The sequence below is a fragment of the Fringilla coelebs genome (genome assembly GCF_963513975.1).
Source record: "Fringilla coelebs genome assembly, chromosome: 8".
NCBI classification, from domain to species: Eukaryota; Metazoa; Chordata; class Aves; order Passeriformes; family Fringillidae; genus Fringilla; species Fringilla coelebs.
Genome location: NC_140066.1, coordinates 24,374,682 through 24,388,065, shown reverse-complemented (window position 1 = coordinate 24,388,065; position 13,384 = coordinate 24,374,682). Strand labels below are relative to the sequence as shown.

Sequence of the window (13,384 nt, the reverse complement as noted above, 5' to 3'; positions counted from 1 at the left end):
ACCATGAAGCAGATGTGCAGCTTGCAGAGGGCACTGGGCAGAGCAAACCTGAGCCTTTCCACTGCACAAACTCATTTTGGGGGACACAGCCACCCTCACAGCGCTTGGCTGACCCAGCTGCGCCCCAGGGCTCAGCTCAGAAGCCCTCCAAGTTTGAGAGGCTTGTCTTTGCACCAGGCACTGGCTGACCCTGGACTGTGCCGGAGACTGACGGCCAGCCCAGGAGGAGCAGGAGACGCTTGGAATACCTGCGGGCTCTGCACTGGGCGTGGGGCCAGGAGAGCTGAGTAAGCACAGACCTCAGGACACAGCTGTTTGCCAGTCAAAAACAAATCGAGAAAGAAGCCGGCAGCCTGTGACCCTCCCCCCACGGCACAGAGACTGCAGTGCTTGCACCACCGTCGCGACGGCCCCGCAGCGGGCACCCGTCCCATCTGATAAAAACAGATCTGTGCTGCAAGGATGGGGGGAACCAGCTCTGACGAAGAGGCAACTCATCCTGGCCTTCCCAGGCTGCCCACTGTGGGATGCTGTGGGGCTTGCCTGAGCCAGGGGCTGCCTGTCTGTGCCCTCCCTGCCTGGATTTTCCTATATAAACTAAAGGAAAAAAAAAAAAGAAAACAGCAGCAAAAGCCTCCCTGGGATGTGCTGCACAGGTGGTGTTGGGGGACCAGGAAGCAGCAGCCTTCGGAGAGAACCACTCACTCGGGACAGCAAAGGAGTTTATTTAATAGACCTGGGCTGTGCCCCAGCTCCTGCCAAACTCTGCTGGGAGCGGGTCAGGCTGGGATGAGCCCAGCCAGGGCATGCAGAGAACCAGAGAAGATATGGCTGGGGAACTCCGGTTGCGCAGAGCAGGAACTCAGAACCACTGACTCACATCCCCGACTGGCGAGGGGTGCCCAGGGAGCCCAAATCTCCCACAGCTCGGCAGAACAGCCTCATGCTGGCAGTGGAGCAGCTCATTCTGCTTCTCTCCAGGCTTCCTGCCCCAGGAAGCTTTTGATGACTGTGTAACACAGAGGCTTAACTGCACCTCGGCTTTCCTTAGCCTCTAGTTAGGCAGGCAAAGCTCTGAGAGCAGGCTGCCAGCAAGCATCAAGACACAGTTCCCTCCTCCTCCATCTTCAGCCAACACCCATCCACAGGGTTGTACAAACATGCAATGATATATGGCAGGAAGATCACACCAGTGCTCCCAGATGATAAGTTTGCATCATTGCAGAGCTGAAAAGTCCCTCGGGAACACCGAGGAGATGCTGCAGTACCCACTGATCCCAGGAGCCCCCGTTGTGCCCGGGGAACAATCTTGCTGAGCCACCACACTGTGCTCTTCACCTGTCCCCAGGCAACACAACCCCAGCCCACCAGAACACTGGCTGGGTCCTTGCCCTTGGAGCCAGCTTCAGTGGCCAAAAACATTCTGTGTAAGCAGCTCCACATGGCCACGGACTCCAGCAAAAACAGACTTCAAGGAGTATTGGCAGGCACACCTAGAGCACATTGTAAGCAGAACACCAAACACTAGATTGGCACTAATTTGTTGTAAAACCTGCTGTGTGATTGCAACTCAGTTTGGAAATGATGTATCCATGACTCCCAATGAAACACCCCTTACAGCTGGGAATGGGTGGGGTTTGGTACTCCAGGGCTGGAGATGCACATCTGCCCATGCCTTCACACCTCCATAATTTTACACAGTGTGCACTTGGAGAAGAGCTCTCTGGGCCACACTGGCTTCCTACACATGGATACATACGAGGGTTAAGCACCTTTCTAAAGCTCCAAAGCTGGAGCTTTGGGAGTCCTTTGCCTGCCAAAAGAGGCACCAGCCAGGGTAATGTCCAAGGAGCTCACGTGCCCCATATCCTGCCCTGCACCACTCCTCCCCATACCAGCTGCCCCTGGGTCTAAAATCCTAAAGCACTGAAAGCAATTAACAGTCCTGCTCCTCAAGCACTTGGGAGCTGAAGAGACATGGTTTGTGCCCCATTTATTTCTTTATGGTCTCTAAATGCCAAAAAAACTTCCAGGAGTTATAAGAGGCACACCACTGCTTCTTCCTCACTTTTTAAAATTAGAAACATCAGTTTGGCTTACTGGTACTTACCTCAATGTCCAGAGGATTCCCTTGCCATTAGTAGGATGGCTGGAAAGCAAATATGGAGATTCCTTATGCCACATAAATGTTGGCAAAGGGTCCCCCACTAGCACAGGACCATCCCCAGGACTTTGAGCAGTAAACCCCATTCCTTACAGACTGATGTAATTTTTTAGCTTCCTCTGTGGTGCAAGGAACAAAACCAGGTGCCAATATGTACAGAATTCCTGGGGGTGGCACTGGGGATCTTTAATTATCTTCTCAAAAGATACATGTGGTCAGTGTACACCACTGGAAGTGACCAGCCCCCATGCAGCCAGGCTCTGGGGCACGTGCAGCCTCTCTGTCACCACTCATCCAAGTCTCCGGGCTCCAGACATCCAGGAATGATGTCTCTTGAATCCAAATCAAAGTCCTTCATTTTTAAGAGCGCCCTAAGAACCAAACTGAAGAGCTGTCCTTATCTGCTGTTCTGAGGAAAGAGAAAGGCTGTGATGGGCAAAAGAGTGAGATTCTTCCAAACCCTGTAAGGTAAGAGTGCTCTCCTCAAATGTGCAGGTAAAATGCTGCCATAAGCACCACTTCCCTTGCATTGCAGCCAGCCAGTGCCAACACACCTCCAGGTAGAATAACAAAACAAATCCACAAACTAAGGACAGATTTTGTTCTTAGCTCACAAAATGATACACATACACATGGACAAGTTATCAGAAAAGGCATTATATTTTGGTTTCCACCTTAGTTAAAACTGATTTTGGTTTTCAATCAATCAGATCTGAGTATGTCCAAGTTCAGGTTTCAATGTTTTTTTCCCCATAACAGTAATGATCTGGACGACCATAATTATAAAAGGGACGGGGAGAAATCCCAAGAACAAATTACATAGTCTGAACTGTGCTCTCTTCCACATGAGCACTCTAGGGAATGTTAGTTTCAGTTCTTCCTTTTTTTTTTTCTTTTTTTTTCTTCCTTCAGGTTGTTACTAACAAAAATCTCTACTGTTTATTAAAGCAAAGCTACAGTAAATTTTCTTGCAGTCTTACAGCAGGTTTTCATATTACCAGTAGGACTCGCATGCATGGATTGCAGTCACACACACACGCTCACAGACATTATACAGTAGCCAGTTGCCACCATAAAAAAAACCGAAAAGAAAGAAAACAGACATTCATTTCTTTAAGTGGTCATCATTAGAATCGCACCAAATTTTTGGATTAAAAAAAAAATACTGCACAGGTCTTCCACATCTACAAGGTAAATCATCCCTTTCGCAATGGACGGAGCTCTCGTCTCCATTTGTTCAACATGCATCGCTAAAGCTTGAAGGCACGCTGGCCAAGGAGAGCCCTGTTCTTTTGTCATCTGAACTCCAGTGTGCTGCTATCGGGGTGCAAAAAAAGGACAAAAATAAAGCCAAGCCCTTTTGCAGCACACCGGGAAAAGGTCATTCGGAGACCACAGTACTTGGAAGGCAGCCCAGCTGCCTGGATTCTACTGCTAACTGTGCTCTTGGAGGCATTGAAGGAACACACTTGCGTTTAAAAATGACACATAAAGGCAAATTTCTGCAAACCCTTTCTTTTCAAACTGCCTAAGGTAGGCTAACACTCCTTCTAGAAGAAACTGGTCCTTCAGTCACCAGCTTCAAGTGGGAAACTTCCTACCTGCTGTATTAAACACTGAAGCACCAGAGGTTATAGGGCTGATGTGTTAGGGCATTCACCAGCTTCAGGGAAACTTAACATCAGGAAAGAAAAAAAAAAAAAAAAAGGAAAAAAGATGAAAAGAAATCCCCAATGCCTCAAGAGCACTATACCAAACCAGAACTCTTGGGCTACTGACTGCTGGCACTGTCAGAAGCTGCTTGCTTCTGGGAAGACACCTGGAGGTTGAAGCCTTATGGTGATCTGGTATCCTCCCAGGGTGAGATTTGCTGAGTTTTACTGATTGCAAGATAAAGCAGTGTTTCGGAAAACTAAAACCAACAAACTCATAATAACCATCACCAAAATCACCGTTGCAAAAAATTCCATTCTTTAGAAGGTCTCATTGAGAAACATCAGTCCCTGCTCCACGGAGCAGGGCTGATACGATTAACAAAACCCAGAGTGACCCGTCCCCCACAAGCTGGGCCTTCGAGGTCTAGTCCCCACATTATATTGGAGGGGAAAAAGAAAAATAAACAAAAAAAAAAGAAGGTTGTATCACCTTTTCCTCCTGTTAAAGTTTTAATCCTCTTATTCCATTTCTATTTGTTTTTTTCCCCCGATTCTCCCTTCCACTCTGCCACCTTAGCTGGGGGAGTTATTGGTACAAGAGTTTGGAGAGTCCTGCTCATTTATTGTGTTCAAGAGTACACACACCGGCTGCCGGGGCAGGTGGTGGTGGCTGTGTTCGCGGTGCTGCTCCTCCGTGGCACTGAAAAGCCCTTCCTCCTCGTCCCCGTGGGGACGGCCGCTGCAGCTGTCGCAGAAGTCCAGGGGCCCGTCCAGAGCGTCATCGATGAGCCCGTCAAACTCCTTGAGGTCGTCGTCGTGATGGCCCCGGTTGCATACGCAGACTTCTATGCCCGAGTCGCCGGTGAAACGGCGCTGCCTGCCCGGGGTCTTGTCCTTGGCGTCGGGAATGGCGCCGCTCTGCTCTAAGCTCTCAGAGCTGTAACCTTTCAGCAGTTCCTCCTTGCACTCCGTATCCTTATCAGGACCGGCCCTCTCCACTAGCTCGGCTCCCGTGCTGGTGCTGCCGGACTCGACGCTTTGCATTTTGGCGACGGCTCTCTCGCCCAGCACGGCGGGGGAGGGTTCGGGGTCCCCGCGGCCGGGCGCCCCGGTGCTGTCAGTACTGCTGTTATTGCTGCTGGGTGCTGCAGAGCTGCTCTGCGCTGGCTGCAGGGTCCTGGGCGTGTCCGGGATTGTGCTACTGCTGCCTGCTGGGACACACTGCTGATGTAAGGCACTGTACGGGGGCGGGGGGGTCGGCGGTCGGTTCACCACTTCCTCATAGGGAGGTAGCAAATAGTTTGGCAAAAACCCTAGAAATGGGAGGCAAGGAGAAGAAGTTATTTCAGGAGCAGTTTATCTCAGGAAACGAGTCACTAATACAGGTCAGTATGGCATTTATCACCTACCAGCAACTTCCTACTGAACAGCACAACAGGCTCTACAAAAGGGGTGCCAGAACTTGTCCCAGGTGAGGCATGTCATGTTTTAGAGAAGCAGCAAACACGACAGAGGAGGCACCACTATAGGAGGAGATGGATACAACTGGGAACAGCAGCCTGATCTCCTGGCTCTCTCTATACTTACCAGGCAAACTTCCCTGGACCATGCACCCCAATACAGCCCCATAAACCATACTAGGGAATGGCCTGTGTTGGCTGGAGGGAACAACTTCCCAGCCCTCTCCAACACTGCCTTCTCAGCCAAATTTCCACTTTCAAGAGCAAAGATTTCATCTCACAAAGCATTATGCAAATATGAAGAGACATGGGCAGTTACAAGGAGCTTGAAGATCCTGGCTTTTGGTCGCTGTTATAATGCTGGATTCAATTCTTCTGGTGCAGTCAGAATAAATTGGCAGTATTGGCAAAAAAGTTTGGCTTATTGTACTTACAGCCTTTCAAACCCATGAAAAATTCTGTTTATTTCTTAAGAGGCAACAAAATAGTCTATATAGACAGAATGTACTTAAACAGTGGAAACATTTAAGGGTAGCACTGCAATTTTCCATGTGCAATTGCATATCCCTGGGGCTGGGGAGGGAAAGGCTGCTGGGGATGATTTCTGAGGTGACTGCCAGAGTTTAACAAGAAAAGCAAGTTCATACATTCAATTCAGCAGTCTGTCAGAGGAAACTCAGCTGTGGTACCTCCAGTCAAAAGGAGACTTGCTGTTCTAGCACAGCACAGCAGAACACAAGGAGAGCACAAAGTGACTGTGCTTTCCCTGAGTTGTGGGCAACAGCTCCTTCATGCAAAGTCCTAGGGCTGCTCACCAGCAGTGTGGCCTGGGAACCACAGCACAGGGTGGGAGCCAGCAGAGTCTCTGCTGAGACTCCCCTTTCTCCCAGTCTGTGTGACCAAATTTTGTGAAGCCACTTCCCACAACTTAGTCCCACCAGCTGCAAGTCCAGGCTGAAAAGCAGGAGTCCTGAATGAGGTATCGTAAAGAACCTTTGCAGAAAAACACCCAGGGAATCACAACATTCTCAGGGGTGGGTGTGAAGGCGCTGTAGTTGGTGTGGTTCAACTCCAAACTCAAGGGGTTCCAAATGCATCCACCACCATGTCCTCTCTGCACGCCATGGTTAGGCAGCAAAGCTCCCACAGCCTCTTGCTGAGCCCACCTGCTGCTCCCTCCCTCCACCTAACACGGGAACCTGGCTGCTGCCCGGCTCCCCAGGTCTGCAGGCAGGGCAGTGTGAGTACGTACGGAAATAGAAGGGCAGGGCTGAGTAGTTATGGGCCTCCCGGTAGGCGATCAGGTTGATCTCGTGCTGCCGCTGCTGCGCCTGCAGGCGGTGCTTGGTGCGGCGGTGATGGCAAACACAGCAGCAGCTGAGGATGATGATGATGGTCCACACCAGCCAAAACCCTGCAGCAGAGGAGAGTAAGTGTTAGCCATTGTGTGAGAGCTGCATCTAAATGCAGGAAACCACAAGAAGCCAATGGAGAAGATCATCTGAAAGCCTGGATCTGAACCTGCACTGCTCTGAAGGCAGAAATATGTGTAGGCCAGGAGGCTTCAACACTGACCTTCCTGCCTGTGTGAGACACAGTGACTCCAGCAGCCTTGCCCGAAATGGAAAACTCTGAACGCACTTTGGTAGAATGTGGATCATGTTCAATAGGTACAAGCCTGGAGAAGAACCAAATATGGAGACAAGGCTCCCCCCTCCATTGCTACTACCCTTTGGTTACTATTTCTTCTAGCCAAAAATGAGCAGAGCTGTGAATCGCATTGAGCTTGCCTCCCACAGTCACTCTGGTTTGAAAATAACAATCAAGACACAAAAGACACTCTGCAGATTGACCACAGAAGAAGAGAAAAACCCCAAGCACTATGTTTTGCTTTTGTATGCGCTGCTCTTTAATTTCCAGCCCAAATCCTTCATTGTTATGTTTAACAAAAACATGCTCTTTTTTCATAAATGTCTCAAAATATTTTTAAAACTTATTTTTGCATTCAATGTCTTAAATTATCCAAAATTAAATTAAACTAGTCTCCCTCTCTGAATCCTCAAGAAACCTAACTTCTGCTCTGTTTGTGGTCATGGCTGGTTTCCGTGCACTGCTGTACCGTATGTACACTGCTCCTTAAAAGGGAATTTTAAAACACCACTTCCTGAATTTTACCCATGCCCTCCAACATGTGGAATAACTCTCCCTTTCCACAAATTTCTCACTTGCATGCACTACAAAATGTTTCCGAGACACACTTCAAAAAACTGGAACATTCACTCCAGATTAGGCTTTTGTTTCCTGCAACTGCAGCCTGCAGCTTGACCTACCCCCAGTGTCTGTAAGCTCTATCTTATTTAACCTCAGTTTTTGCATCTAAAGACACTGGGAGAACTTTTCCTTTAGAAACACATAGGCTTGGCAGTCACTCCTCGCTAGAAATCACAACACTGTTTTTCTTTCTGTAACATCTCTGCCACTCTTCACTATTCCCAAGCAGTCAAAATGGAGATCCCTAATGCCACAGCCCATTTTCAGGTTGGCCAGTCTATCCTGTGGTATCAAACTGCTCTTCTCTCTCCACTAAAAATCTCTAGTCATGCCTTTACAATCCCTCGATGTTTTCGGCATCCCCTGCTGTGTCTGCTGTGTTTTCTCTGCTAAGAGCTAGGTGGGGAAAGGTGAACAGTTTAGGAATTTAAAGAATGAAAGGAGTATTGCTCTGGCTCAGGACAAAGGACAATTGTATCATCCATCTCAGAGACCTGCACTGGGCTGTTTGTAGGGGAACTGGATGTGCCATATCGTGTCTCTGAGCGTTTTGAGTGGGGACTTTCACCTCCCTGTGTCGTAACCCAAATTCCTCATGTATTTTGGCACAGCAAACTGAAATCTCTCTCCTGCCTTGTGCAATCTATTTCCCTAATCAACTGGGACCTGCCTTACCAACAGACTTATCAAAACCTGCCATCAAATGAAGGTGTTACATATTCCCCCACCCCCTTTTTTTTTCTTGGCTGGAAATGAAGGTTCCTGGGTAATTTCTCTGGCCAGCCTGCTCAGCTGTACCACACTGACCAGAGAAGAGCCTGTGATCTTCACTCCAGAGAAGCAAAGGACAAAGTACTCAAGATGCTCTCTACACTTCCCAAACCAAAATGAGAATGTGGCCACTGACCTCCAAATACCCTCCTGTTTCTAAAAAAAGCCTTTTTATGTAAACTAAAAGGATTGATTCAGTCCACCCTTCACTCAAAAGCCAAACATTAGCAATAATCTCTGTAGCCTCTATCACTACCAAAATCTTGGTACACAACTGCAATACTTCATCTGTCGCACAGTTTGAAGACTCTCACCAATAAATACACTTTATTTCTCGCTGAGAGAAGGTCCCTTGGCTCTTGCTGGCTGAGGAAGCAAGAATACACTCATCAAAACCAGGTCATTGGCACAGCATGCCACCATGCACTGAGGCAGGCCTGCAGTTCATCTTCTAAGTACTCCTTATTTTCAAAGAGCAGTCCATGATCATGAGTTCAATAACAATGGAAAATTACACCCAGCTATCCAGGGATTTTAGCTACAGTTATGAAAACAGATGCTTTTTAACACATTTGATCAAGTCCTTTCCCAAGGAGTCTAGATACAATGGTAGCAAGCAGCACTTAATTAGTTAAGATGTCCTGGAGATCTGCCACTGTTAAGCAATCTCAGCTGCAGCAGCCAAATATTTCTGCAGGGAATAACTGCTCCCACCCAAGCCTGCATCCAGAAGATTAAAAAAGTATTTCTTTAGAAAACTTCTCTACCCATTCCAAACAAAAGTCCCAAATGCCTTGCACACAAACCGATGCACAAGGTCAGAGTAGGGGTCAGAGTAAGCTCAGACATTCCAGTGAAGAGGTGTGGCAATTCTGTTAACACGCAGCAACAACACACAACAGCTTAGGATGATAAATTAATGTTGGAGCCTACTGAAACCGCAGGTGGCATTTAAGTAAACACACCATAATTTAGTGCATTGCAATTTGGCCTCGGTGCCAGGAACAACACCTTCGTTCTCCTGCAAAGGGTCTGTGCGTGCTCGCAAATCTGAGCAGATGAGATCTGCTGTTTTTCATGAGAACTTCCAGAAAAAGAACCCACTAATACCACATTATTGCCTGGTTTCATTAACTGCTGACACTTCCTAGAGCTTCTAGGAATTACTCAACCCCTGACTCAGCATGAGCCTGGATGGAGGACTCAGCACAAGCCTGGAGGACTTGCCTGCATGATCACAGGAGATCAGCAGCATGTGCCCACCAGAGTAATTTGCTGGCCTGGCTTCTGGCATCCTCTCTAATGGCTGTGTCCCCACCCTGGCACCCAACAGCACATCTGCAGCGCAGGGCTGGAAAGCCCCCAGTGCATCGGAAGCAATAGCATGGGACACCCATGGGAGCTGAGGCACATGAGGGGCTCCCTGGTTGTCACTTGGGCAGAGGTGCCGGCGCTGGCAGAAGGATTGGGTGCAACTCTGGTTGCAAGCCCAGTACCATGCTGGGAGTTCAGGGCCTCCATAAAAGTCTCTACAACACTTCCTTGCCAGGAGTTTGGCCACAGCTGCAGTTTTGGCTGCAGAACAGAAAATTGCAAAAGCCTAGAAAATATATAGTATGGTCATTTATTTGGAATACAGCTATGCTCCAAGGCCAAGTGCAATTGTAAATATTATGTCTAAAAGTATGGAGTGAACAGTGAAGATGTTCATGACTGAGCTGTGCATTTGTACACCTGGTGAGGCTTGGCTTCAAACCAGCAGCAGGGAGGTAAGCCGAGCAGACCACTGGCCCGTGCAGCCAGCAGCTCATTTGGCAGGAGGGGAACTGCAAAATCACCCAAAGACAACACAACAAGAGCAGGGAACGCAGGGGCCAAGCACAGCAGCAGCACACACTAACACCTCCTTCAGGGTAAAAACAGGTACCAATTCTGCCCCGTACTGAAAATGGGGAAGATGTATGGAGGCAACTGAAGTTTGGTATCAAAAAGCCTCTAAAAGTCAAGTAAAACTGAGCTTCTGGTTGTGTTCAATGTCCCCAGAAGCCTCCACTGTTGCCAAACGCCTTCCTCTTGCTCTTCAAGATGTTTTTTCTTCCCAAATGGATATGAGCTGTTTTTCACCAGCACTGTGTTGAGCTACTGCTGCACTCACTGGAAAAGGAATGATGATTGGGAGACACATTCTGAGCCAAATTTGCCATTAAATGTCTGATTTGAGAGTATTTTCCACAGCCACCTGGCAGTGACCACTGGGAACAAAAGCTTGTGGCAATCTTAGGACAACATGACAGACAAAAAACAAACAGTGACTTTGGAAATACAACTTTTGATGGACAGCCAGAGCAGAAATAAAGTACCAGTCTGGAGTGAAACAGGCACCAGGAGACCACTAGACTTGAAAGCACTTTCAGTCTTGCTCTTGGTTCATGGAAGAGTCAGAAATTGCAACACTCTCCAGCCCAAAAACAACCGAGTCTTGAGAAACACTGCTATATTTTTTTGTTAGATTCACTGGTGATGCCTACAGATGGATAGTGATGGAAGCAAAGGTGAAACAGACACAGCCAAGGAGATGATTATTGCCAAAAGATTTCCCTGCCAGAGCACCAAAACTTTTAATGAAAGTAAAAGAATCAGCACCAATCTGTAAGCTCAGAGCTGTAAGCCTGACAGGGGCAGGAAGCTCAGGAAGTCAGAATGGAAGCTGCAAAAACACCTGGGAATGGAATTAGGTCCCATGAAAGCCATCTCTCAGAACCAGAGGAAATGCTGAAGAAAGAGAAGGCTGCTGCTACATTTACAGAACTCTTGGGAAAGGGAGCCCCATCACATGGTCATACACCAGAGATGTTTCCTACCAGCTGCGAAAGAACATGCTTAATGCTTCAAGAAAACCCCTTCTAGGACACTAACCATAGTTTTGATCAAACTTTAAAATAAGTAAGAATAAAACAGTTTAATAATTAAAAAACCAGAGCTCTCCTTCCTCATGAAAAAGGAGGGAGCAATGTTTGCTTTGATGCTGTACTGTATTTGCTGCCTGGGATGTTGCCATCAGCAATGCCGTTGAGGGAAGCTCCTTTTATACTGTGCAAAATGGAAAATGTTTTCTGGAGCGTTCCAAGGGTATGAACAGAGAAATTTGCCCTCAAGTTCATGGTAAACTTGGGCAAATGCCATGGCTCTGTTGGCAGGAAATCCCCTAAAAGCAAGCCAAAACATACTGCAAAGTGCCTTTGTGTCTGCCCGACAAGCATCTGGGTAATAGCTTTGGCTCCATGAGAGCTGGTTCTGAACAGAAGGAGAAGTGGGACAATTTCATTGACTAAGAAATGTCCCAAATGGTGGCCTCACAGTCAGTCATGGCTGGAAAAAAATTGTCTTCCACAGGGCCAACACTATAATCAAAAAAGAGAAGAGAAATTTACTTGATGCCACAACCTGGATGCGCTTGGGTTTAATCGTGTCCTTTGGCAGAGGGGTCACATCACCTCCTGCCACTGCAGGCACAAGCCTGTACGAGCCAACACTGCTGCTCAAGAATGCCAGATGAAGGATCCAGGCCATAGGGCCATGAACATTTTAAGAAGGAATAAATGAATGACGTGATCCTCTCCTGCCTGTCTCAACCATACCTCCTGCTGCTCCCTCCACCTCTTCCTGTGCCGGCACAGAGTTGTGCGCAACTGTGGTTTGAACTGGTTTAAGGGAACCAGAGCAGGTTGAAACTCGTTTGGCAAACACAGCTGCAGCAAGAGAAAGACTGTGACTTTCAGTGACAGTTTTATGTTAGTTTAAGTCATTGGAACTGCAGTCCCAGCCTGACCTCACTGCAGGAAAAAGTTACTGAATATTTGTAGAGTACAATGGCAAAAGAAAAAAGCTGAAGACATCTCCAACTCCTGCTTGTTTGCTCCCAAACTGGTAACAAAAGGAGACACATGTTAACTGCAACTGGTTTCTAGTTTTCAGAATAGTGCCCACTATATATGGTACCCCCACTGCAATGAGATAAGATGGAAAAACACAAGTTTCAGAAAAATCCTTTGCCCATCGTGCAATGAGAGTCAAAGTGAGGCAGTAAATCTGCAGACACTGCTTTTATGCCTCTCTCCTAGGGAGAGAGCCTTCCAAGGGCAATTGCTCCCATGCTCCAGATGACATATTTTTAAGTCCAGTCCCTCCCAAGAGATCTATGTTGGTAAAATGAACGTTGAACAATAGTCTAACAAAGACCAGAGTGGAACATCCAGCAGAGACCATGTCCTGAACACCTGGAAACAAGAGATCTAGGTACTTGGTGACAAGCTGGGCTGGAGGTATGTAGGACAGGGGGTGAAACAATGCTAGGAAGTTCTCTTGCCTTTCCAGGCTGTTTAGCACAGCACAGGTGGAATCAGCCACATAGTGTAAAAGTCAGTATCTGCATAGCCAAGCTATGCCAGACAACTTGCCTTCTGCTTTGGATCTGAGAGTTTTACTGAGCCAGACCAAAACAAACTTAAGATGATTTGGCTGTCTGGATTAGGCTACAAGAAGTCCAAGTAAATCAGGAAATAACTCCCTCGGTGACCCTATTTATTATAAGGAGTTTCTGTGTGGTTGTGACATCTGTTGTTTGCCCTATTCTGTTGGTGAGGCTTTGTCATGGCAGGGTTATTGCTACAGCACAGCTGAGGAGGAACAGCCCAAGGGGAAGTTTGAGACACCTAGGAAAGAGAAGCAAGTACAACCACGTAGAAGGCTGGGTGAAAGGCAAGGAACAGCAAAAATCTTTCTTTGAAAAAGGATGTGGGATAAGACAACATGGAGTAAGGACAAAAACATGGGACTGCTGCACTGGTTGACTGAGTGTTTTGGAGACTGCAGCAAACTCTTGGACATGAATTCCTATCATAAAGCTGACCTCCTGGAATATGTACGTGGTACAGCAGTTGCTTTAGTTTTAGCAACTAACCGGATCCTTGCCAGAATTTTCTGGCAGCGTGCTTTTTGGGAAAAGAGCTGTCTAGCGATTCCAAGGGGAAGCGTGCAGAGATGAGCAGAATGTTCAAAATCAG

The 13,384-nt window shown here is 47.6% G+C and overlaps 1 protein-coding gene across 3 annotated transcripts in view; it reads right to left on the bottom strand.

Moving 5' to 3' along the window:
• Positions 1-2,844: 2,844 nt before the first annotated feature.
• Positions 2,845-13,384, bottom strand: part of WBP1L (WW domain binding protein 1 like) — a 58,896-nt gene continuing 48,356 nt past the window's right edge. For all 3 annotated transcript variants that reach the window (XM_084210451.1, XM_084210452.1, XM_084210453.1), the window contains 2 exons: positions 6,532-6,693; positions 2,845-5,132 (listed from right to left, as the gene is read on the bottom strand). In XM_084210451.1, the coding sequence (XP_084066577.1) occupies positions 4,393-5,132; positions 6,532-6,693 (902 nt within the window). In that variant the 3' untranslated portion in view covers positions 2,845-4,392. The remainder of the gene's footprint in view (positions 5,133-6,531; positions 6,694-13,384) is intronic.